Here is a 26869-nt window from a genome sequence, read left to right as displayed (position 1 = left end):
TCAAGTTTACAAGTAATTCCCTGTATTGGATTACGCTTACTCAGAAGTAGAGATAATATTTTGTTTCAATACTACTGTTTGTTTTTATGACATATTCAGAGATGAGGCAAGACATAAGATTAAGTGCAGGGAAGCATTTCAGACCCCAAAAACGCATTTTTTAAAACTTAGCTATACATGGTTAAAACAGGTAGATCTGCCAAGAGTTGCATAAAATTATTTCTATTTCCCAAAGGTGAGCAACTGAGCAGAAGGTGAGCAACTCAGCAAATATCAACTCTTCTGCATCATGGAATTCACTATGTGTGTCTGAATGATTCAACTTGCATTTTTTAATATTTGCTAAGACAGAATTATAAACTGAGTAAGTTAGTATATGTGAATTAAGTACCCTTAAGAAATCAAAGAATAATGTTGACTCCTGGAAGACACCCAGAAGATCCAAAGATGGAACAGAAGGTTGATTATTACACTCCTGCACAATCCAAGCAAATTGTTAATATATTGAAAACATTCATGTCTGGTATTTGTACCTGCTGGATATCCAAATTATTCTGTCTCAAACCAAGTTTGATAACCATCCTCTTTGTAGCTGAAAGCAGCCAGAAAACAGTTCATTTTTTTTAAACAAATGGAATGGAAACCTTTTTTTTTTTTTTTCTTTCCCAAGCTTCAATTACAACAGTCAAAGCCAGAGACTTAAGCAAATAAACTTCAAAATAGCCATTTGTTACAAGTAGCAAATTATCATGAACAATGAACTTGTTAAGAATCCCCTCTAAAAGCACGACACACACAAACAGGCTACCCGCAGAAAAATCTGTTAACAATTTTATTTCTTTTGTCATGTTAAATATTATGGGACAGGACTGTTAAGGATGAAAAACTCTCAACAATGCCTCACAAGGAATAAGAAAGAAATTCTGCCATGATATTAGCAAAGTAAGGTAAGGAGAAAATTTACACAGTAAGAGGCACCATTTCCCCCAGAATACCTCCTGTCATATTCCTGAATGAGTGGGATTAGCAATCTAATAAATCATTTGTCAAGAGGTAACAGCAACAGATAAAATTTTAAAGGATTATTAAAATAACATTTACAAGACTCTGAACAATTTTCGAATTCTTATTAAAACCACAGAAAGAAAGAACAATTCTTTATTTATGAATTTTCATAAAGGACTGACTGTGCAACTGATACCTGCTATTGATGACTGAATGTACAATTTTGTCCAGCAGCTGAACAGTTTGTCTTTTCAGATTGTGTTTTCTAACCGTGCGAGATCATTAAAGGCAAAGCCTGTTATGATGCTGTACATAAGAACAGCCACTCGGGCCGTACTACCCATGATGTGGTAGGTAAACAAACCTTTTTCTGGCCAAGAGAAAACAAAACAAAAAAAAACAAAACGAAACAAAAACAAAAACAAAAAAAAAGGAAGCTGCAGTTTTGCATGCTTCTCTCACTCATTCTTTCTACAAGATGAACTTCCCTAGAAAGAATCCAATGAAAATGGCTGCAATTACAACAAGAAGTGAAGGAAGAGAATTAGAGCCATTATCTCTGAGGGCCAAAGCTGTGGGCGATCCAGATTTATCCGAGTGCGCTACCTTTCTGAGCCTCAAGCCTTCATCCTGAGGGGAGGAAAAAACACAGATGGAAAAAATATATAAATACATCATTACAATAGCAAAAACTGAACTCAAAAGGCCGTATTTACTGGCGAATATTTAAATAAAGTTTCTAAAAAAACCTCAACGCATACAACATGACACCACACCAAAATCCAAAACATGGACATAGAAAACCATATTTTAAATAAGGACCATAATTCACTAGTCTCTCTGCTTAAAAAATATTCCAAAAATCTTGGTAGGCCCAATGAAGCATCCTGCTCTTACTTAATATGTGTCAAAATTACATAGAAGTAATTCCTTATTGTTAATGAGAAACATCTGCTTTGTTTAGTCTCAATGTCATCAGGATTACAGGTCTGGATATATCATAGTTATTATGTTATATATTATTTCATAGTTCTTTAAAAGACTACCACAGCCAGTGAAATTGTCCAAACTGTTCCGAAAGCAAATATATAGAAAAGACACATAAAGTCATGTATTGACTACTGACGGGTCACTGAAATAACACCTTTACATAGAGGTACAAGAAAGTAGTGTTTGCTTACCTCCTCTGGCCAAACAATTGTTCTTATTCTCTGTTTGTAATACAAATGTTACTGCTCTGGATCTCATTTACTCATTATTAAAGAAAAATAAAGCACTTTTAAAACGCTAATTTAATTCAGTAGCTTTGACTCAGACCTAAATTAATAAGATCACCTTAAAGAGGACCATTTCATTTAAGAAGATTATGCAGCTTCAATATCTCATCCATGACAATCACAAAGTCTCAATCACTGACAAGTTCAAGATATACATAATATACAGGACAGTAAAACCATACAGCGAATCAATCTTGACATTCTAACAGTTTTATCTACTTGCTGGAATACATATGTTTTGGCCTAATTACAAACCAGACCTTTGAATCAAGCAGAGTGAAGCCACTTCAATATAAATGTGGACACAGAACTTACTCTCAGGTGCCGATTTTCATCTGTCAGCTTCATAATCTCTGCCTGAAGTCTTTTGCACTCCTCCACGAGCTTCCTTGTTTCAGTATCATTAAGTGAAACACTATGTGGTTTTGGCATCGGTCCATCCTGCTTAGATGCGTTCAGTACTGGGGCGGATTTGCTTGCATCTATATCATTCTACAAATATCAAGAATGATTTGAGAATTTTACTTACCCAAAGAAAAACCATCCACAGCTTAAAAGTGAAACAATGAAGCTACCGATACAGTTCAACAAAGTTTATATTTACAGTAAGCTGAACAGACACACTGACAGTTCAGTTCTGATTAGCTCAGGTGTTAAAAAAGCAAGAGAAGATTGCACTGTTTACCTGGTACTACACTCTACTGAGACACAAATTAATACTTTAGCTGCTTAACACTGACCCAGGAGGCATCCAAAAGAGGGCATAAAATACACCAAAGATCATCTGAACTTGGGGGGGAAAAAATAAAAGGAAGAAAAGTAATCCTGCAATAGTAAGAAACAAAACAAAGTAAAACCAAAGCAGATCATGTCACAAACTCCTATAAAGTGTGTATGATACAAATGTTTTGCACTTATAACACCTTTTAGTGAAGGAAAATAAAGTGCTGCACAAACATGAAATTTAAGTCTCACAGCATCTGAAATACATATTACTAATTCTGAAAAGTCACAAAAAGCTGTGAAAAAACCAGTACTAAAATTAAAAATCTAATTCCCACAGCTCTGCTCAAAGTCACAGAATCATAGAATAGTTTGGGTTGGAAGGAACCTCAAAGAATATCTAGTTCCAATCACCCCACTATGGGCAGGGACAATTTTCACTAGATCAGACTGCTCAAAGCCTGATCCAACACAGCCTTGAACACCTTGAGGGATGGGGCCTCCACAACTTCTATGGGCAACCTGTTCCAGTGCCTCACTACCTCCTCAGTAAAGAATTTCCTCCAAACATCTAAACCAAATCTTTCATCTTTTAGTTTAAAACCATCCCCCCTTGTGTTACCACTATCTGCCTCTGTTAAAAGTTGCTGCAGTGGGGTGTCCATGCAGCCTTCTCTTCTCCGGGCTGAACAACCCCAGTTCTCTCAGCCTGTCTTAACACGAGAGGTGCTCCAGCCCTCTGAGCATCTTCAGGGCCCTCCTCTGGACTTGCTCCAACAGGTCCACATCGTTCCTATGCTGGGGAACCCAGAGCTGGACTCAGGACTTCAGATGGGGGTCTCACAAGGGCAAAGTAGAGGGAGGGAAAATCACCTCCCTTGACCTGCTGGCCACACTTCTTGTGATACAGCCCAAGATGCTTTCTGGGCTGTGGGCACACACTGCAGATTCATGTCCAGCTTTTCAACCACGAGAACCCCCACGACATGGCAAGCCTGACTGCCAGTGAAGACTGAGCCAAGGAACTCAGTGAATACCTCAGCCTTCTCTATATCTGTTGTCACGAGTTCACCCTTCTTGTCTGTCGGGGGGGTTCACTCTCCTTGTCATTTCTTTTCTGACATATGTACTTACGGAGTCCCTTCTCATTACTCTTCACATCCCCTGCCAAGTCCCAGTCCATCTGTGCCTTGGTTCTCCTGATCCCACCCCTAAACACCCCTAAACCATAGCCCTGTATTTCCCAAGTCACATGTCCCAGCTTCCACTGGCTGTGCATTGCCCTCTTACTCTCCTCAATGCGAGGAGCAGATCCTTGCTCAGCTATGCCATTTTCTGGCCTGCCTTCCTTGATTTCTTACACATCAGGATGGAAAGCACTTGCACTCTAAGAAAAATGGCCTTAAAGAGTTGGCCCTAAAAGAGCGTAAAGCTCCCTAAGAGTGGCTGTAAAGAGCTGATTTTTTAATTAAAGAGTCAGCTCCTCTGTCCCTAGGGACAGTTTCTTAGGAAAAAGTACAAAAGGAGGTAGTTTTGTATACCCATTACATTTCTCTCAGTCCATTACACACTTCATGAAATTAAAGCCAGAAAGTAGATAACTAAGTGCCTTGATATTAAATGCTCAACCTTTACATTTTTACTGTTTAAGACACACTTCGGAAGCTTACACCTTCACCTCACAAATTATTCTTGACCAAAAAAAACAAAAACAAAACCAAAAAACCAACAAAAAAAACCCAGACCACAAAGCAACTGCTACACCCCCTTCCCTCCAAGATTATACTGAGATTGCATACAAAAACGATGAAGTATAAAAATAACAAAAAGATAGTTTTTTGGCACTGGTCTCCAATGCTGGAGTTTTCTAAGATGTGGGTGGACAGTGTTCCCTTTTGGACAAGATCTTGGACCAGACAGTACTTCAAGGTCCCTTTAAACCTGGGCTGTTCTGTGATTCTATGAATCCTTAAAAAGTTATATACTGAACACCTCTCCTGACTAATTTAGTACAAATTCCTTCAATTCATTTAATCATTAAATCAAATAGGTTGAAAAAACCCTGAAATTTCTGTGAGATCCTACCAGTCAGTGGTACAGATCTTACAGTTTCTTACTCCTTACTTACCAGTTTATCATTTTCGTTGGGCATTTCAAACACACATCTCAATTTGGAGTCCATTAACTCATCAGGTTTCGCTTCTTTCCACTAAGACAACAATTAATAGTTATTTAACATGCTGGACTCATGCAAACATCTCAACAGTTCATAAGCTTGCTCTTAGCTCTGGCCTTCTACACAGCTGAATACCATGTTTACCCTCCCTGCAATTTTCAGACTTGCTTATGAACAATGCTTTTTGTTCACACTCACTGCTGTGAAGTAAAAAAAGCTAGAAATGGTTATTCAAGTCTGGAAATGAAAAAGAGTAAACTGAATGCAAGGATGGATCCATCAGAGGTTTGTATGAAATAGGGAGGGGACAATACAGTGGTTTCTTAACACACAATGGGACACAAGTAGCATTGGAGTCAGTTTGAAAAGAAAGTTCTAGCCCTATTAAGCCTCAGTAAATGTACTTCTTGTATCCCATCTTGGAAGCACTGATTTTAAACAAAAGATTGAAAGACACCTTTTAGTGACTCTAGTGACTCTGTGTTTGTTCTAGAGTAAATTTCTTTAGTTCTTTAAATTTTAGACTTTTAACCACTTTCTCCTTTTACTCCATATCATGCGACAATTTGGGCCTAGAGAATTTTTCAAAGCTGTTTATAAAAACCATTTTAAATTCTAATGGTTATCAGTCTATTTAAATAACTAAAATATGCTGGAATCTCTCTCCTCAACTGACAATTAACATTCAAAGCATGCACTTCATGTAGTTGCCTTAAATTCTTAGGCTCAGAGACTGCTCTGAAGTCTGCAGCAATTTTTCTAATAGGTCCTCTACTGTTACCTTGGAATTGTAGGTGTTACAGATTCAAATATTCAGGTTTTTCGTAACATCCTTCCTATTATTTTTTTTCCAGTGGCATTATTTATACAGTAACTTACAAGAACAACTATCGATTTCCTGAAAGCTCCATGTCTCAGTATTGTATACCTGAACACACTAAGAAAGCAGTTATTTGAAAGGTATTTCTGAAGCTGGTTTTTATACCCTCACCAAATAGCCATGCTTCATTTACCACACATACCCAAGAGCTACTAGAGCATATGAAGAAAAACAAACCAGGTCAAAAAGGCAGACAGATGTTAACTTTCACGTCTCAAAAGCTTCACAAAATCTAGAAGGTTTTCCACTGCTTCCAGTGAAGAGTGATGCCACAGCAGTCTTTGCCTTCTTATAAGGGGACAGAGCCTAAACCTGAAAAGGTCTCCTCCTGGATTTCAGCAATTTATAAAATCTCATCTTTATCCTTTGTTTCCCCTCTCCTTCTCTGCCTTGAGTGAACATCAGATGTACCTGTGTAAACACAAGCATTCCCTAAAATAGTTTCTAGAGTTAGAAGCATGTGCAATGTTGACCTCCACCTTAGGACATACTTATGTGAGTCCAAATACACCCTAAAAAGCACATTCTGACAACTGAGGGCTTAATTCCCATTGCTGCCAGCCAGTAAAATCAGAAACAGGCACCTTACTTCTGAACTAACAAGCACAAACCTACATATCTTCTTTCTGGATCTTGCATCAGACCAACCCAGCCTAAGAACTAAAGCTACAACAGGTTCTATTAAAACAGAAAATAAATCTATCATTTGTCCTGTGTTTAGCCACTTGGTATCTTGTAGGGAGACACATCTTAGTCTTGAAAATGTTCTAATTCATTATAATCCCATTCAACATTTCACTTAAACACTTTTCAGACCAAACGAACCCATTTCAGACAGCTTCAGGCTTGTTGTTTGAATATACTCTTGATTCCTTCAAATTCAATCTGTTTATCCCCTTCAAATCAGCTGCGTGTAAAGGTATAACATGCCCATATTTTAACACTGAACTGACCTTACCTTAGACTCACCACTATATCCATTCAATAACCTCGAGGTTAATCACTAGAGGCAAGTTCTAAGAACTGACCTTGTATTTCATATTAAAAACCCTGAATCACATTTGAAGTCACACTTGTTCAGAGAAAATCCAATTCTTCTTCAAACAGAAACTGCAAAAATGTGAATCATTTATAGCTAAGTCTAATTTTTTAAGAAAAAAAAAATACAACAGTCATTTTACTCTGTTTTTACTTACCACTGCCTCCATATCTGTAATATTTGGTGGTGCATAGGTTGTTTGTACCATAAACTTGTGTTTACTCTTCTCATTTGGGTCATAGTCAAAAGGCTGCAGCATTACTGTTTCGAAGAAAAAAATAAAACTGTGACTCTTCAGCTAATCACTACAGCAAGCATGCTATCCACTTCAGATTTATTCCCCATTGAACAGACACTGAAAGTTAAAATGCAAAGGCAATGCATACACTGTAGAAACAGGGACTCAAGAGGTCAGAGTCTGGTGTAGCTGACATGATTATTTCTCTAATTACTATAGGAAAAGACATTTCATAGACAAATATGTACAAATAGATCCTGTAAGAGAGACAAAAAAAAATTACATCTAGGTATGGGGGAGGGGGCGGGGGTAGGCTTGCAACTTGATCTACCAGAGGATGAGGACTCAGTGAACTGCAGAGATTAATTTTTTGGCAGTGTACATACACCTGTCTTCCACAGAATGGGAATGCCAGTTCAGTATATCTTTATACAAAATTAAGAGAAGCAGAAGCAGTTCCAGAAAAATATAAGAAAAATTACATGGAGTCCTATAACCGGTATCTGTATATGTACCTATCCTACAGCAATGAAAAAGCTATAGAAGAGATACTGATAGAGCTAGAAAAATGCAACAGCAGAAGGAAAAACAGTAACAAGTAACAGTAACAAGCTGTGAAGGAAGAGAAGTAACATGCTATATCATGAAAAAAAACCACAACAACAAGCAATTGCTAGCAATTGCTGTTAACAACAACAAACAATACATGACAGGATAATAAATCGTAAATTTAGGCATCAAGGTAAAGAAAAACAGCTCTTACGGAATTTGTATTTTTGGAAAAAAATTAATAAACATGGCTGAAGAAGGTTTCTTAGTGATTCACAACTGAAAAGTGATAAATGATTTTAAAATGTCTGTGGACTTCCTCAAAATGACTGTCAAATCATCTCCAACAATGAATTTAAAAACTGGCTTGGCTCTGATTCAGCATGATGCATTAAACAGGCTGAAGACAGCTAACACTACCTCAACATTCAGTTTTGAACGTAAGAGCTTCAGCCCACAGTATCCTACAGTTATTTCTCTCTGCACAACAATGTGAGAGAAATCTATTTTTAATTATATGAAAGATGACTCAGCACTGAAAACACTCAGTTGAGGGACTGATGAGATAAAGTGGGTCACTAGAAAAATAATCTGTGCACTTATTTTAGCAAATTACCCAAAAGAAATTACATGCCTAAAAACAAAAAGATGAAACTGACACTTTGGGGAAGAGAACTTAGTTCTGAAAAGCACTGTGGAGTCACTCTAACTCAACAACTGCACTTGAAAACATCTTGAGGTCACTGTAGCTGAATAACTGCATGAGAATCCAGTAATACAGAAATAGGCACACCAAAGACTTCCTGCTATGCCAACTGAAGAGTCAAGCAGTGTGACACTGTTTCCCTTTATTGGTGATCCTGAAGCCACAATATGGTTTACAGCTCCAGTACTGACTCATTTGAAAAACCAAAATATTAAAGCTTTAAAAGGATGATTTGCAACTGTGAAAACACACAGGATGTAATCCTTCAATCTATTAAATTCCCTAAAGAGAAAGTCCAGCAAGACCTTGACTGTGATATCAAACTACCCACTGGAAAGACCCCAGATACCAGATCAAACACACAGCTAAGGCAAAATGGCTGTAAGTTGTCATTGAAGATGAAAATAAAGAAGTTTTTGACTATTTGAATCTTAAACCAATTCTCAGTAAAATGATCTTTCTGAGTCAGTGAACAAGTACCACATGAGTCCAGATGCTGGACTGCCCATGGTAAGCAATAATGAAGTTTTAAAGGGCCCCATTCTACAGATCATATTAGAACAGAAAACTCCTACAAGGAAAGTTACTCTAAGGTTTTAATCAACCAAAGTTTTCTTGGGTTCTTCTTTGCGTCTTTTGAACATATCACCTGAAGACAGTTCTCCAGCTTCTTTTAAACTTGCCAAAGGGTGTAAGAATGTGAATCTGAAAAGCTCTGAGGATTGCTCCATTATTTCCCTTTTGCTTTGCTACAGAGGTCTCCAAGGATTCTAAAATAATCAGTTTTCTAGACCTAGGACATCTAGGAGTTCACACCTGTATTGCCTGTGATCTCTACAACCTGAATCCCCCTTCTTCTAGTGATTCTAACTCAAAATGGTCCAGAGAATGACCTACAAAAATCATTTACCAAATCTTAAAACTAGTATCTAGTCTTCCCATTTTCTTGAGAAAAACAACTAGCTAAAATTGTAAACTAATTTTTTCTTAAATGCAATGAACGATGAAATGTTACATTTTAAGCACATCAGAGCAGCCAAGTAATGCTTCTAAACATGAATATAGTAGTCTGAAGCAAAGGTAGTGTTAATGTCACTGCCCTTTTTCAATTTGCTTCTCCTCCTTTCAGAGAGCCACAGATAAATGTGACAAAGGCAAGTATTTCTATACAGAGGACTTTTTCATATATCATTGCAGCTCTGCATCAAGTTGCCATCACACTTATGAAGGGAATCCCTTTTATTTAAAAAAAAAAAAGTTTTAAAAAGCTGACATACTTCAAACAGTCTTTAAGATCAAGCATTAGGGAACTTCATTAAAGGCTTTAAAAACACTTAACCTACAACTGCGTGTTTTTGTTTTTTACCTGAAACAATTACAGATGATCCTGGGTCAATAATTCCACTGTTTGGCCTTACACAGTATCGACGAGGTGCTGTGGTCTTCACTTTGAAGCATACTTTCCTATCTGACGGATTTCGTAGTTTAAGATTTGTAGTTACTACATCTGTAAAGGGACCTGAAAAAAAGGTTGGTGTTTTTTAAATATACATGTATCTCTGGAGAAGAAATCTCTTTATACGGTACAAGTAACTCTTAAAATATATCTTGTTGCCAACAAACTTCTAAAAGCAGGTTAAATCATACAGCTGTTAGGCACATACGCTGTGTTACATGTAAAGAGTGCTCTATCACCCTAGTTGTAACAATATACATCACTGCAATCAAGAACTCTTAAATAGTACAACACACTCAAGCTGCTGCCACAAGTGGTTCATACATGCAGATATTAATTTTACTAAATCATTCTTAACATTTGAAATACCAAGAAGGTACTGGTCATATGCAGAAGTAAATTTTGCTGAATTTTTCTTTAGGAATAGAAGCAACACATTCTTTGGAACTCTTTCAATTGTTTAAAGAAAGAAAACAGACTAAAATACAGTCACTGCTATATTTCACTATATTTTAACTTCTGTTGGCTTCTGAGCTCCTATAGACTTGACTGAACAAGGCATCAATCTCCTCTTTTAAACTCAAAATAAGCAAGAGAAATGATACTCTGTTTATGCGTGTACTCTAACTGATCCCCAGAAAAGCAGGTTGTAGTTGCTATATTTATGTATTCAATGCAATGTACTCTCTTAACTGTATTTATGCTAAACCTTCAGGATAGGAATTCCTTCCAAGATTGGACAAGACTTGGACAAGAGGCATAATTTCAATATCAAACTGCAAAAGCATATCTTCCAACAGAGATCACCTTCATGCAATGCCACACAGTAACAGCACAAAAAATAAGGTTCACAGCATTCTGAGCCGTGTTAATCTCCCTTACGCATTTGTCATCTGAAAGCAAGACTGCAAGGGCTCTAGAAAAATGGTACTCAGATAAACATGAAATTTATTCAAGAATATTTCATGTGTACATCAACTTTAAGAACCTTATCGTTCTTTAAAGTTACACATTAAATTACTTAAAAATAATTTTTATCAGTATTGAAAACAAAACAACAACTTTTCCATTAAAAAACTACAAAGAAAGCAAACTTCAGACTAAATTGAATGAAAAATGTAAGTGGTATGAACAAGTGGTAAGGTACAACAAAACCACTAATTGCATGAGACATAGGAAGTCAACTCTCTTCTCAACACCTTATTGCACAGAAGTGTCTGTACTTCTCTGAAGGAAATAGCTCTGCCCACCATCAAACATGTTATTACATTAGAGGGCTCACTATTTGACTGATGCCTTTGTTTCTATAACTCATTCCAAATACTTGACTGAGAGAGCGTTAAACAGTCTTAATACAAAATACCAAGATACAAATACATAAAGACTAAAAAGAAAATTACTGACAACCAGAATACTGAGATGTAGATGAAAATGCATGTGAGCTAGATTTAGATTCAGTGAGGTTCTTTTGACAAAATAGGAACTGGTATTATTTGTCTGAAACTTCACTTCTAATCTGACTTTATATGGTGGATGAAATAAGTCATCCTCTCAATTCAGGCAAATTTGACACAGCCTCCAAGATTTACAAAACTACTTGAAAGTTTCCTGCCACTCATCTCCTGATGGCTCTTGCAGGATCCAGTTGTCTTTACTTATAGAGAGAGATCCAAAAATAACTCCCATCACCCATACCACAAACTGAACTAAAATCAGGCAGTGGAATACTCTTCTCACTCTAAGACTGGTGATACACTCATAACACACCAAACACGTATTTTTTCAAGCTACACACATTTTTGAGGAAGTTACTCTGGGAGTTTTACTAACAACCACCTAAGCTATTAGTCATCTAATAACCACTGCTTTTGCAGTGCCCAGAGGCAAATAGCACCTTGAATCTGGCTTTCAAACTTGTGTGTTGCCTTTTTTTTAATTGCAACTCCAGGCCACCTAAGGAGCTCTGCTTCTCAATTTTGTCAACTACTTTTACTAAGGACATTCTGCACAAAGGGAAAAAAAGAAACAGTTCAGAGGCTCATTTTGAAAAGCACAGTCATCAAGAAAAGGAGCTATACTATTCAAAATCAGTTTGTTTCAAGACAAAGTAGCAGTGAATTTATAAACTGATGATTAACTGGTTTTTAAACCAAAACAGAAGATGTTCTGTTTCTTTTGAGACGTGAAAGGTCTCCTCAAGCCTGCCTTTTTAAAGTGTGCAATAATGAGATAGGATTCAAAATATTCTTCAAATTACTCTGATATTTACTGTCAGTTTCAACACTTCAGATAATTTTAAGAAATCTGCTTTTCTTTCCCAGGTACATGAATGCAGTGACCTCCTTTGCATTTCCTGGATACTTCACAAAAAAAAGCTTTTACCTTGGGGACATTTTTTAGAATCAGACATTTCTTTCAGCAGTGACTGAAATATTTTTCAAGGTCTAGAGGATGCTTTTGACAGCTTTACCTTTCACCTGCTTTCTAAAAGCTTTAAAGAAAATAGCTGTATAAAGCCTCTCAAGACTTGCAACCATCAGATTTAATAAATAGGTGGTAGCAAATTGGTGCACAAAAGGAAAAGATGACTGAATTTCATTGTTCCTGCAGAACCCAGCTGTTTTCATAGTTTAGTGGCATACCAACAGCATGGATCTGAGCAGGGACAGGCAGGAACAGATAGAAGGACAGTAAATCAGAAAAAAAATCACGTGATCTAAGTTAGCATGACATACCCTTCAAAAAAGAAACTGCAACACCTGTAGAAGATTCTGGAGTTCACTGTTACACAAACATAAGCACCCCTATCTTTGGAGGAGTGGGGGAATGAAGTACAAGCTGGCAGTAACAGCCTAAGTGCAAAAGCCTAAACTATGACCTTTCTCACGGAAAAAGGTGGGGCAGAGGCAGAAGAACCAGGAAAAAGAAATGTTTTGGATCGTATTACACAGACTGCATGTAAACAAGGAAAAGAACTGGCAAAGATGGATACAAACATTATGCACATGCATCAAAATGGACAAATGCACACCCACTTCATCTCAGTAAACATTCAACTACATCAGGGCAGCATTATAATCTCAAAAATAGCATCTCACCTGCTGCTTGCATGACACTCAGGTCCAAGCAGGTTTTTATTTAAGCACTTAAACCTCAGACAGGCTTATGTCTAACTGTACAAACAGAAGCTGTGGTAATTCAACTAATAACTCAAGCTATATATCAACGTAACATGATGTTGAATGACAAGAGATCATTGCTTTATAAACCCGTAATTTCAATCTAATAACCTCTGGAAATCAAGAGTTACTTTAGATGGGACAGAGAGTTCAACAACTCTCTTAGCTGTGCAAATCCAAGACATCAATTGCAGCATCTTCCTGGAATGACGGTTGTGAGAGTGTCATTTTGTTCCAACGGTTTTGAATGGAGCAGTGACAACTCATGCTGCAAGTTTTCCCGTCACTTTGACTTACGAGGGCCTTCAAAAAGAAGGACAGACACCTGCCTAATCACACTCAGAAATACCAGACATATCCAAACACTTAATGTGTGTGAAATATTAATTTCTATTTCAGCTATCTTGCAGCGCAGTCACCACAACATTAATGGCAGGGTTGCCTCTGGCAACTATGAGCTTGGACTACAACAACTAGTGGACTGAAGAAATGCCACAGATTCTGCAGAGCCAGTTTCCACTGCTGAAACACAGTGCCAAGTTTCCCAGCTTGCCACATGCTTGCTAGTTATGCTGTAGTATGACCGAAATACTACGTATTACTGGACAGGTAGGACCTGTACAGAGATCTTTTTCATCAAGTGTTATTTTCACTTCAGATGCAGGTCTCCTTCACTGTCCCAGCTTCAAAACCCATTCCTCTACCACCTGAGATGGTCAAACATCAGAGAAAAAATGATGATGTGAATATGCGTTCCTAATATGGGAAGGAAGCGCTTAGACAAACCTCCACAGGCTGGGGTACCCCTGGGGAAGGTGAGAGACCCATGTCAGTATGTCTAGTTGTTGGCAGTACAGAGCAAACAAAGCACTTCTGAGAAGGGGGCAGGTTTGGTCAGCAAGAAGCTCCATTCAAAATTAGTAAGGCTGTCATAATGTACACACAAAGCCTGTCATAAAACATCACCTCTACCTAAAATTGGATAAGAAGAAATTATAATTTCATTAAATTACACTGAATCTTTTATAATTATAAGGCAAATCACTTGTACAGTTGTACAAAAATAAGCATGCATTATTAAACAAAATCAACAACATTTTATGGAACAGTTTAAGTGTTAAGCATATTGCCCTCTTCAATTTAAGACAATGAACTGTAGCTGTTGCAAAACACAATATCTAAGCCAACTCTGCCAGAAAACACTCTAGTTCATGCATTGAATCAAAGTTTATTTAAGCTGTAAATTGGCACAGAAAAGCAATACATTCAGCTACACCTAAAAACAATGTAAGTACACATAAAAGAAGTACACAGATTGGCAAAAGTAATCCACACTCCTTAAAATGTCTTACAGTATTAACTTCAAAACTATGTGAATTATATGCTTTAAGCGGAATGTTGTATTTTCACAGCTGCTGCATCACCTTTGAAATTCCAAGAGCACTTGAAACATTACAGAACACTTCAAGGCACCTTTACTAAAACAAACTTAGGGCAGTTTTCTTTCAGTGCACATAAAGTCGGGTTGGGCAGACAAAGAAAACTCATTTACTGCATTTGACAGCTTGAGCACTAATGAATGAGAAATGAGTTCAAGTCAGCAGAACAAAAACTAACGGTGATATTGTAAATCAAGCAAGACAAATTTTGTGAAAAGTTAACTGACGTTTAGGATAGACCTGAGAGGAACAGAGTAAGATCTCCATTAACTCATTCTGCCAGAATAAAAAGTAGCAATGGAACAAAGAAAGAATAATTAACATAGCTCCATGTAATCGATATTCGTATGACGCAATACAGAATTTTTAAATTAGGCCAAAATTTAATTGTTTTTCTTTCCCATCATTTGACATAGCAATAATGGTTGTGGCTGGAAGGGACCTCTGGACGTCATCTGGGCCAAACTCCCAAGTACCATGGCCAGGAAGCTTCTGAGTATCTCCAAGGACAGAGACTCCACAGTCTCCCTGGACTACCTGTGCCACTGCTTGGTCATCCTCAAAGTAGAAAAGTGTTTTCTGATGTTAGAGGAAACGTCCTGTGTTTCAAGGTGTGCCCATTGCCTCTGGTCCTGTCACTGGGCACTAGTGAAAAGAGCCCAGCTCTGTCCTCTTTGCACCCTCCCCTCAGGTATTTTTATACATCAAGATTCTCCCAAGCCTTCACTTTTCCAGGCTGAGTATCCCTAGCTCTCTCAGCCTTTCCTCACAGGAGAGAGATGCTCCAGTCCATCACCTTTGTGGCCCTTCCCTGGACTCTCTCCATTATGCCAGTGTCTCTCCAGTTCTGGAGAGAGCACTCCAGCTGAGGTCTCACAGGGCCATTTTTGCAAAGCCACTTTCCCAGCTGGTCAGATCCCTGCACTGCTGCTCAGATGGTTGTTCTTCCCCAGCTGAAGGACTCTGCACTTCTTGTTGAACTTCACAAGGTTCCTGTCAGCCTGTTTGTCCACCTACCAGCTCCCTCAGCACTTTGTGTATGCATTCCACCAGGGCCCAAGGATTCATAAAATCCAGTTTATTTAAGTATTTCTTAACCTGATCATCTTCCACCAGTGGTACTGAAGGAAAGACATCTAAAAATGAGAAATACTGGTGTTCTGTGGCGAGTCAAAACTACCTTGACTATCAGATACAACATATATAGAAAGCACTGAATTACTCAAAATCAAATTTTATAGTACTTTCTGAAAAATGCATAGGTGACACAGCTGACACAAAAGAAAGTGAGTGGAATGTTGTTTATTTCCATAAATTAATTTTAAGACATTAATATTCAGACCTCTGTGAAAAAGATCTGAAGAGAATATATAACATGCATTGCCAATGAACATAAGTAACTCCTTCCTCTTGAAATACCAGAACCGTGACCATTCAAATACCTTCTCCAACTGGAAGAAAAATCCCAACTCTAACAAATCACCTACATTAAAATTATTCACGGTCCATGAAGCATAACAGCTTCGGTTTCATGGATTAATACTTAAACATGGATATGAATGATCATGGATATGAATGATCATGGATGAAGGTGAGAGATTAATAATACCTACAAATAACCATGGCTTTCAGGAAGATATTAATATATTAGAACAGCATTACAGAATCTTTCACTTCTTATTCTACCCTGGCACTTGAGAAATAGTTTTGTTTTATCATCAACCTCCACGCAAAATATAGAATGCAAAACAGGCTTTATTAGAAAGCTGACACACCTCAATGTCCACAATTCCTGAGGGCTGACTCCAGGCTACCACTGTTTACCAGGGGTAACATCAGATTTTATCGTATCTCCCCACGATGAGATGCTGTCAGCATTCATGCTCCTGATGTGTCTATCATAGATTTTTCTTTCTAAAAAACGCTGAGACAATGCCCATTTTTTAATCCTAAAATAGCTCATCTTCCTCTGTCAAAGGGGCAGAGCCTGCATATGGCTACACAGCTTATTAGAGGTGCTTGTGCAGACGCTGGCATGCATGCTTGGCTGGGGGCTGGTGTAAGGGAAATGGGAGCTGAAACCTTTTGCCTGCCATTCTGACAGAGAAAAGACAAAAATACAACATACTGACATTTCAAAGCAGACAAAACATTTCCCTACATATTTTTTCTGGATCAAAACTTCTTACTCACCCCAGCTTGTGACTGATATGTTGTTAGTAGCCAAGAAACCACAGTAAAAATGCAGTAAGCATCTATCTCAAGGGTAAAGTACAGCCACAGACCATTACCAGGAATTCTGGTAAAGAGAACGTTATCTTCTTTATATATTAGACAAAATACAGACTAAATGGAGATTGTCCTGCATTTGATGTTAAATATGGGCACTGGTTTCTTTAGCCTTACAACAACAAAACACCACTAGTAATAAGATGGTATAACACAGAATAACTTCATCCAAAGATATTATTGCTGGTAGTTAGCTTAAACTTTAAAATCGAGTGGTCTAGGCCCAATCCAGTCATATATGTCTATTCTTGATATTTTTCCCATTGAAAAGTGCCATTACTAAAGAACTGTCTGGTTACTAACATCAAACGGATGCTTGTAACTTAACCTTAATCTCCATAATATTGTGAATTTCTTATTTGCAATTTAGCTTTACTTGATTACATTGTTATTCTTGCCAAAGACACATTAAGAGCATACTAGAATTAGTAGCTCTTAATTGTAGCAGGAAAAAGTTTTCAAGATCTAATCACAAAGTATTATTCATACCAAAGCACTGCCGAAATAATAAGAACAGTAGAAATATTTCATTGGTGCTAAACTTGAACATTTAAACCATCAAATTATCCCCCCAAAGTCCTGAAGCAACTAATATATATACATGCAATCTTTCAGTACAGACTTAGTTCAGTAAGGGCTATGTTATAAAACTTTCCTGGTGGAGCAACTACTCTCTTTCCTTGCATAAGGTAGGATAACTAAGGAATTTGACATTTACAGACATTCTTAGATTTCCAGAATACTAGCATATTTGATCAACGGAATTAAACAAGTAACTTTTCCCTTTCCTTTTAAATTTGCTTTGTATTTAACTTGCTATAACTTACAAATGGTTTCAGTGATGCTGAAAAGCCCAGATCTGCTGTTTAATATATTCAAATATTCAGCAGCTTAAAATCCATATGCATCCTCATATAAGAAATCTCCCACTGGATACACCTAACTGATCTGCATTGCAACACACAAGATACTCTTCAAACTCTATAGCAGTAATCAGAACACTTGTAATCATCTCAGATGACAGCTGTAGTGACACATAGAAAATCAGTCTTTCCACAGAAGACCTGATCAAAAACTGTTGCCTTGCACTTTTCCCAATGCGCTCCAAGAACTGGGCATCAGAGGCCAGACACCAACATTGAACAGACCACCAAAGCACTTGTGGTTTTCACTGGTTTCCTTGCAAGCAGTATCCCAACAGTGTAACAAAGTAACTTTAAAAATAAATCAAATTCACAAGTCTCCCAGCAGGGACAAAAGCTCACACAGTTCTTTTAAAAAAAAAAACCAACAAACCGTTTTAGCTGTCGGACTGCTACACGGTGCCCAACCTCAGCTCCTAACACAGAGCCTGGTCAAAACAGACTTTTATATCAGACATTAGCATTCTCCTACAGACAGGTCTAGCTTACACTAGACTGCCTCCCAAACACACCAACAGCTCACTGCAGTTTCAGGGTGACTTTTCCGTCTCTGGAAGCATAGGCTACAGGTCTCCATTTCCCGAGCCACTGAAAGCGAAGTGCAATCACTTCCTACAGTCACTCAGGTAAACAAACATCTGCTTCAAAGAAGTCGCATTTAGTCAGTCTTGTTGATCAGACCGGACCACAAACTCCACCTCCTCATCAACTTCACATCCCAGTCCTGAGCTGAGCCAACACAGCCACACTTCTCAGGAACAGTCAGCTCACTTCCACAGAAACAGCTGGAGTACCAACTTGAGCTGTAACATAGATCGTGTCTAGTAGATGGCTAGTGGACATTGAAATTAAAAAATAAAACAATTTTTACTTTTTATTTTTTACCACAGTAGTGGGTCTACTATGTTTAGTGGCCTTATTAGCATCATAGTGTTAAACATCATAATGTTAAATTAACATCATATCCCTATGAACTAGAATTACTAGGTTTACTTCACATATGGAGCAGTTACTCCTAAGTATATGATTTTTAAATTCATGGATATCCCTTCTTACAAAAAAAAAAAATTAAATATATCTCAGTCAAGCTATTCTAATGTCTTGGAATGTAACACAACATACCTGCTGTAGCTTAAGTACATAATTGTGTACCATTAATGTCCTATGAAACTTTCAAGAACATTATAAACTCATGACCTAGGAGAAGCTTTCTAAAGTCCACACAAAACTAATAAAATTTTGTAAGATGGTATCTGATGAATTTAAAACTATTTTTGCCTACATAATTTTTAGAAGGTTGGTTCAGACTGACATGATTCAGATTCAGCTAGTTTCTAATGATCTAAATACATTCATAGCCACTTGAAGCAAATTCATTTTTCCACCAATCCTATCCTTTAGTTTAGATAGATTTTCTTTTCCCCAGTGCTTACCTTGCTGATATATTTATAGATAGCAATCAGATCCCCTTTCAGTCTTCATTTTGCTAAGATTAACAAGCTAAAGCTATTCTACTTCACTTGTGTTAATAAAGTTGTCTTTGCACCATTCCCATTTGGGTTCATTTTATCTGACTAGGTGTTGCCAGGGATGCATTCAGATGAAGCTTCATCAAAGCTAAAAACCTTGACATTAATACTTCCCTCACTACAAAACTACAGTCCTGTATTCACCCCATTTCATGACTTGTCACGTTCACAATAAACCCATGATTAAATACTAGCCATTAGTTTTACTTCTTTTTCATCACTTCTAAGAAAACATTGTATTATTAGCACACATCTTTTTTTTTTTTTTTTGCATTTATCACATCTCCTAACCTTGCATTATTACCAGTGAGCTGTACCAGCACACTCCCACCCACACCAAGGTCATTAATGAAAAATGGAACAGGCCCTCCTGGAAGATGGTATAAAAATGTATTGAAGACAAGGAGTTAGTTAAGTGACAGCCAACAAGGCTTTAGCATGGGCAAATCATGCCCGACTAATCTAGAGGTCTTCTATGGCGGACATCAATGGACAAGGGAAGAGCTACACATGTCACCTACCTGGACACCTGCACAGCCTTTAATATGGTCCCCCCCAACATTCTTACCCCTAAATTTGCGAGATACGGGTTTGATGCATGGTAGATGGACAAGGAGGGTGGGTGCATCCAAAGAGTTCCAGTCAATGCCTGAATGTTCAAGTGAAAATCAGCCACAAGCGGTGTCCCTCAGGGATGCATCCTGGGACCAGTACTATTCAATGTCTTCTTCAATGACACTGACAGTGGAAGTGACATCACCCTCAGCAAGTTTGCACAGGACACCAAGTGAGCGACGCAGTGGACTCACTGGAGGCAAGGGATGCCATCCACACGGACCTTGACAGGAGCGATGGGTGGGCCCATGGAAATCTCCTGAGGTTCAACAAAGCCAAGTGTCAGGTCCTGCACACGGGTCAGGGCAACCCCCAATATAACAGACAGAGAAGGTCTCAGATCAGACTGCCACACTGTACCTGGGACACTGCATTTTATTCCATGTTCCATCTACCTCCATGTCTTTAATTATTCTTTCCACTAAGGCTTTGCTTCTTATTGAGGCCAGACCAATTTCAGCATTGAAGTGTCAGATGAAGATTTTACTCCTAGTAAGACCACATTTTGAGAAACAAAGGAGAGAAAAATTCTGATTTGACTATTTTATTTAATTTCAGGCAAACACTTATTTTTCTTTTTTTCTTTTTCCTCTTCCATGTTATTAAACACATGAAGTCCTACACCAAGTTAATATTCAGCAAACTATCTTAATTCACAAGACCTTACTCATATAGGAATGAAGTGAAAATATCTATTTTAATTTACATAACCATTTACTTCTAAATACTTTTAAATACTAAAATGAAATACGACATCTACATTGCTAAATAATTTTAAATGCCAGGAAATAACCTTATACAATACAAAACAACACTGAAAGGAAAGAGAAGCTAAGGGCCAAGATAACCATGCCCCAAGTAAAGTCTTACCACCTTAAGAAAAACAAAGTTAGTAAAATTTTAACTTGTGTTTATGCATTTTCATTTTCAACAATACTACATCAGAAATTATCTTAGTAGAGTCGTTTTGCTGATTTTTTTTTTTTTTTTTTAAGAAATTAGCTTACACTCACTTATCAGGTTCATCTGACACCACAAGCCTTGTAAAGTGACAACTTCCAAACTGGAAAATGTAATACTTATCTAATTAGTCGGGGTTGGTTTTCCACTTTTAATACAGCAAGTTCTCTTCAGAAATCTTTTCTACTTCAATTCATGGCTCATAAGGGGAGCATGTAAAACCCTTTAATGATGGTCACAAAGACCTGGTTAACAAACATCTCCCAAAGACGAAGTCAGTCAGAAAGTGAAACATTCACAAACCACAGTCAAGTCAAAACAGGAACAATTTATATTTCCACAATGGAAAACTGGTACACGAACTATTCAGACCTATTTACTGATGCAATAAAACAACTCCTCTCAAACCCCTCTAACTTTCTACTTTTCAACCTGGCCTTGAACAACAGTACACTGCTCATGAATAATAAAGAATGTCTTTATAATATTAATAAAAATGTCTTGTGGTGATCTAGAACACTTGCTTATGCTATCAACAAGCAGCATGAGTAGGCACTTTATAGTAATTACAATGCAAAGGTGAAGCTTTTATACCAATAATCATTGTTACACACTAGAAGAACAAGATGTGAGGTTTGGATAGTGTTTCACTGTTTAGTGAAGCAACAGCAGTATTAAGCAAAACCAAGCCCTATAAGTTTCAGGTAAAGGACAAAACGTCTAAATCTTCACTGCTGTATACCTCTGTCACCACAGGAAAATATTCCAGTACTAAATCTTAAAACAAATGACAAACTAGTTTTGCCAAAATACAATCAAACACTATAATACACCTGACTTCACAGATCAATATAACTCCCTTTTTACAAGGCAGTTTTAAATGCAGTCTAGCACAGTGGTAGATATGATTGTATAACACAATACCACCTCATAAGCTACACCAGGTAAAAAACATTATCTTCCTTTTTCTTCCTCAACATATTCCCACAAATCATCCTGTGCTTCAATTCTCATTAATACTTATAATTTAAAGAAAACAAAATACTAACAAATACTACATTTGAACCATGAAACAATGGATAGAAGCATATGTATAGGAAGTGCAAACAATGACAAGAATCACTCTTGTATTTAAAAGAAAAAAAAGTCAGACTACATGTTGAATACTGAGTCATTTTATTGCCATCACGCAATTCTCAGCCAGCAAAAATATTAACTTAAATGGAACCATTTCAAAGTATCAGAAAGTCACAACTATATTAGTAATCACTTACAATCAGTTTTTCCCCCCTACACTCCCACTGTTTCGTTTCAAAAATGTTCCTGAATGAAGATACCAGAAAACTGACATCCCAATCACCTTTTTTTTCTCTAACTTATCTTAGAAAATTGGGACATCACAAATTTACTCATACTTTGAAGAAAATGAAAACAGGCATAAAATTTGACATAATCAAGATACACACAAGTAGGGCAGTAAGATCACATTTGAGGACTTCAAACTGCCTACACCAAAAGGCATCCTAGGCCAATTCTGGCAACAGACCTTGAGGGCAGGAGATGCATTTAACATTGAGCTATTTTTGCCTTTAAATTCCACCTTCTCGATTTGCAGCAACACATAGCCTGTGGCTTTCAATGTTACCAATAGCAATGTAATGATTACAAAACAATCTACAGCAATATTTTGTATTATTTAAAAGGTTGTCGAAATCTGCATTTCAGAATAAGTTGCAATACTTGAGTGAAGTGCTCTCTACCTCCCATGAAAAGTCATTTGAACATATACCAGCTGATAGTTGATTTTATACACTGACAATTCTAGACTATGATTCAGATCAACAATCAGAAATTAAACATCCTCTGTTATACTGATCCCTTCTAGTAACTCAACCCATCATAGAAAACGTACTCCACACAGACACATTCCAAATTTTATTTTAGTCTGCTAAAGGAAAAGAGTGCCTCATTATTTTGAGATGTTTACAAAGGTAACATGACTGGGCCTCACCCACCTGTAAGCAAGAACTTCAATAAAGGGTATAAATTTAGAATATTCAGACATTTTTGTAATTTCTTATTGCTAGTCAGACACATCTGAATTGCACGAAATTCAAATTCTGAACACTGTCTACTAATCTTCCAAAGCTCATCAAATCCACTAGTGCTGATTTTCAATTAGGTGTTACAGAAGCATGTCTTATGACTGATTTAAACATTTGGCGAAGGTTTCTAAAGTTTTTTTAAACAAAGGACCATCATCAAAGACCAACTTAAATACACGTTACATAAAATTGCAGAACTGGCTTCTTTGGTTTAAGGAAGAAGGAGTTTCCATAAAAGTGCTACAAATTTTCAAACTTAAAACTTCAAATGCTGCTATTAAACTACATGACTGCTTACAAAAAAAAGTATTAAAAAGCGCATTTACTCACAGGGAACCAACTCCAAATTCCCATAATGTTCACTAAACTAGAGCTACTGATAACAATTACATGTATGAGTCACGTGAAGAAGACACCAGTAAGAAGCAGATGTTCCACCTTCCAGATGGGTTGCTTTTAACTGTCTTGTGTTTCAATTCTTCCTATCCAGTCCTAAATAAACTCCAACAACTTCAGATTTGAGAAGTTAAACAAAATACATTGGAATACAAAAGAAAGCCAACCTACAGGAGCAAAATGGCTGAAGAACCTGGGTACAAGAACCATGAGGCAGATTCTCAGTGCTCTATACTGAGCGTCTGAAAGTGGTATTACATAGTTTATCAAATGCCTCTTGGTTTCATCACGTTTAAGTACAGTGTTTCCCTCTGTCACATTTGTACAGCACTATGAAAAATACTTATTTATATTGTGGCTTTTCTTAGATATTCCTGATAGTTTCAGAATCCAAAGAAACCTAACTACCACAGGGGGACAGAGGGAATTAACCACAACCCAAACACTATTAATGATTGAAATTTCTAGGACTATAAAGCACTATAAAAAAAGGATTGCAATCTTGGACACCAAGGGAAATATGTAATGTGTTAACCACCATAGGACATGTTCTTTAGAACTCCCCTTGAATCGTGCTGAATAAAATTCAAGGATGAATGTATTACAGACCTTATTTTTGCTGACAGAGTAAATTAGGTTATATTAATTTTAAAAAGCAGTTTCATCAGGCAATGATGAATTTAAAGTCTTGTTAACAACTCCTTAAGATAAGTACAACGTGTCTTTTAATTGAAATAGTTGTTTGTATAGGGGCACACTATCACATTTCACTGTTATCCTAAAGGTCAGCAAATCCATTACAACTTCCTGAGGCAAGAAAACCAACAAAATTATTTGTTCTGTTCAAATCTTTAGACTTCAACTGGATCTCTGTTACATATGCACCAACAGTATTAAGTCAATAATAATAATGGATAATTGTACCAATAAAATAACTTTGAAGAACCTGCTGCACTGAAAAAATATATACTTTTATTCACTTCACAAAGTTTTATGCTTTTCCTGCACTATGCTACATTTATTCTGAGTCATATATTTGCTTTCTTACTGACCAATTACTTTTTAAAAGGTGACACTCAGAATTCCCTACTGCCAATATTATATTCTTCAACAAGGTACTTTAGAACTGGGTTAGTTTGTGGCCCACAAACCTTTTTAAACACCTCTAAATAATAAGCAGTTAGAAAATATTTATTGAGAGTGCACTCGATGCTCTCTCAATTGATAGCACTTTCTATAGTGTATTACTGCAATAATACAGTAATAGAGAGTGCTGCAGTCTCATTATGCTTCATATTTTGCTTTTGCTTAGTCTGCTCTACAGACATTTTCCTAATATATGCATTAGCCTGAAACCAAAGTTTATGCCTAAAGAATACACATTTCATGCTCTCAGTGCATAAACACACAGCACAATAAAGATCACTGACTGACAACAGCTTCACACAGACAGAAATTCTATTATAGTATTTATTCTATCAACACACTCTTTCACAGCACACCAATACGGCTTAGTTCCAGCTCAAAGACAGCTCAACATTTGCAGGCTTTGAATTAGACACAGTAATTTTTTAATTTAAAAAAAATTAAAATCATGCATTTTCCTCCAACCTGTTCTTGCAGTAAGAATACAGCATACTGAAATATGAGTGGCAGCATTTTAACAACACAAAACCCAAGTGAAAATGACAAGTTCCTGCTATGGTTTTGACTCTGTGTATGAAAGTGCAATTTAAAAAAAAAAGCTATCAAGAAATTAATATGCAAGGTTAGACAGATTTTGGGGTTTAATTGATTTAATAGACCAAATAAAACAAGTATAGTTTGCTAATTTATCTAAATGCTAGGCCAGACCAAAGATATTTTGGGGGAATACAGAGTTCTTTTCTAATACAAACATTCATTTGTTCTAGTTGTCCATTTGAAGATTTTTACAACATCATAAATTCCACTCTGTCCTCTAAAACAATGAAAAATGAGCCTACTAAAAGTGGAAAACAGAAGCATGCACAGGATTAGGCACGTACATGTGCTGACAACAGTCAGCAAAAATGTAACTTCACATAATATTAACTGGTTGTTTTTTTTTTTTTAAATCTAATACTGATGATTCTAAATCCAAAAGGTTCTGAGATTTTTCTCAATGCCCCTTACAGCTACAAGATATCATCACGGGGTACTACCAAAACCTACATGTTCTGTCACGCTTTTCTTTATGCCCTTGCCTTTCAACGATCACCCATTTTTGACAGAGCCCTCCCTTTCACATCTCACTGATGAGGAGAGAAAGCCACAGACACACACGATACCAGCACTAGCTGGGACCTATTTTGACAGCAGCACGTCAGCGGTCACAGCCATGCGGTCGGCACGCAACACACAGGACACATAAAACTTCCGAAACGCACACATTCCTTTTCCCTCATTCCCAGGGAAGACGCGAGCTCCCTGTTTACGTTCCGATAGCCTGCCTGAGACATGACAGCTTTGGGAAAAGGGCGGGGAGCCCTTTGCCGGGCTGGGACGCACCGGGACGAGGGCGCGGGTGCCTGGCAGAGATGGTGCAGAGCCGCACCAGCCCCGCGGGGACACCGGGGCCTCAACACGCCTGAAAGGAAAACTGGGACAAGGCCAGACGTGAGGGCAGCCTCGTGAAGCCTGGAACCCCGCAAGGCTTCCACCGCCCGCTCCAGGGCCTCTCCTGCCCGCTGCTGCCAGAGGGAGCCCGCACCGCCAGCGACCGGAGAGCGACACCCGTGTCCCCGGGCGCCGCTGCTTCGGGGCCGGGCCTACGAGCGCAGCGGTGACACGGCGGGGCGGGCGGGGGCAGGGAGGGGGCGGCCGATCCCACCCGGCACCGCGGATCCCCGCGGGATCCCAAGATGGCGGCGGCCGATCCCGCTCGCCGGCTCGGCGGCGCCCCCCATCCCCCGGCGGGCGGGCAGCGCCCGGCACCGCGGCCCGCCCGCGGGAGGCAGCGGGGAACGCGGCGCCCGGAGGCGGCCCGGCGCCCAGGCGGAACGGGACACCCCGCCGCTGCCGCCCCGCTCCCCGCGGCCACGCCGGGTTCCCCCCTCCTCACCTTTGAATTTGAGGTCGGTGGGCGGATCGAGCACCAGGATCTGCTCGTGCTTCGCCAGAGCCCCGGCAGCCGCCATCTCGCTCGCTCGCTCGCTCCGGCGGGAGGAGGGGCAGAGGGGAGGGCGGAGGAGGCGGAGGAGAAGGCGGAGGAGAAGGAGGAGGGGGCCGGCGGTGCCGCCGCTCCCTCACGGAGGGCGGGCGGTGTCTCGGCGCGGCTCTGCGGGCGCTGCCAGCGGGGCGCGGGCCGAGGGCGGGCGCTACCGCTGCTACTGCGCGCCCCCGAGCGCGGCCCCGCGCCCTCCCC

The 26869-nt window shown here is 38.5% G+C and overlaps 1 protein-coding gene across 1 annotated transcript; it reads right to left on the bottom strand.

Moving 5' to 3' along the window:
• Positions 1 to 805: 805 nt before the first annotated feature.
• On the bottom strand, positions 806 to 26806 carry VAPA (VAMP associated protein A). The gene is made up of 6 exons (XM_042031545.1): positions 26567 to 26806; positions 9960 to 10112; positions 7258 to 7361; positions 5134 to 5214; positions 2598 to 2774; positions 806 to 1635 (listed from the first exon to the last, which is right to left on the bottom strand). The coding sequence occupies exons 1-6, from the start codon at positions 26640 to 26642 to the stop codon at positions 1477 to 1479; spliced, it is 750 nt and encodes a 249-aa protein (XP_041887479.1). The 5' UTR covers positions 26643 to 26806; the 3' UTR covers positions 806 to 1476.
• Positions 26807 to 26869: the final 63 nt, after the last annotated feature.

This window comes from Corvus kubaryi, unplaced genomic scaffold (genome assembly GCF_017639235.1).
Source record: "Corvus kubaryi isolate FWS band 111438036 unplaced genomic scaffold, C.kubaryi_AGA036_p1.0 132, whole genome shotgun sequence".
NCBI lineage: Eukaryota > Metazoa > Chordata > Aves > Passeriformes > Corvidae > Corvus > Corvus kubaryi.
Note: the sequence above shows the minus strand (reverse complement) of the source record. Positions and strands in the feature narration are given on the sequence as shown.

Coding starts and splice junctions, on each gene's coding strand:
- VAPA (XM_042031545.1), bottom strand. CDS start 26,642: ATGGCGGCTGCCGGGGCTCTGGCGAAGCACGAGCAGATCCTGGTGCTC. Junction 10,113..26,566: donor CACCGACCTCAAATTCAAAG/GTGAGGAGGGGG, acceptor CCTTTTTTTCAG/GTCCCTTTACAGATGTAGTA. Junction 1,636..2,597: donor ATGAAAATCGGCACCTGAGA/GTAAGTTCTGTG, acceptor TCCTCCCCTCAG/GATGAAGGCTTGAGGCTCAG.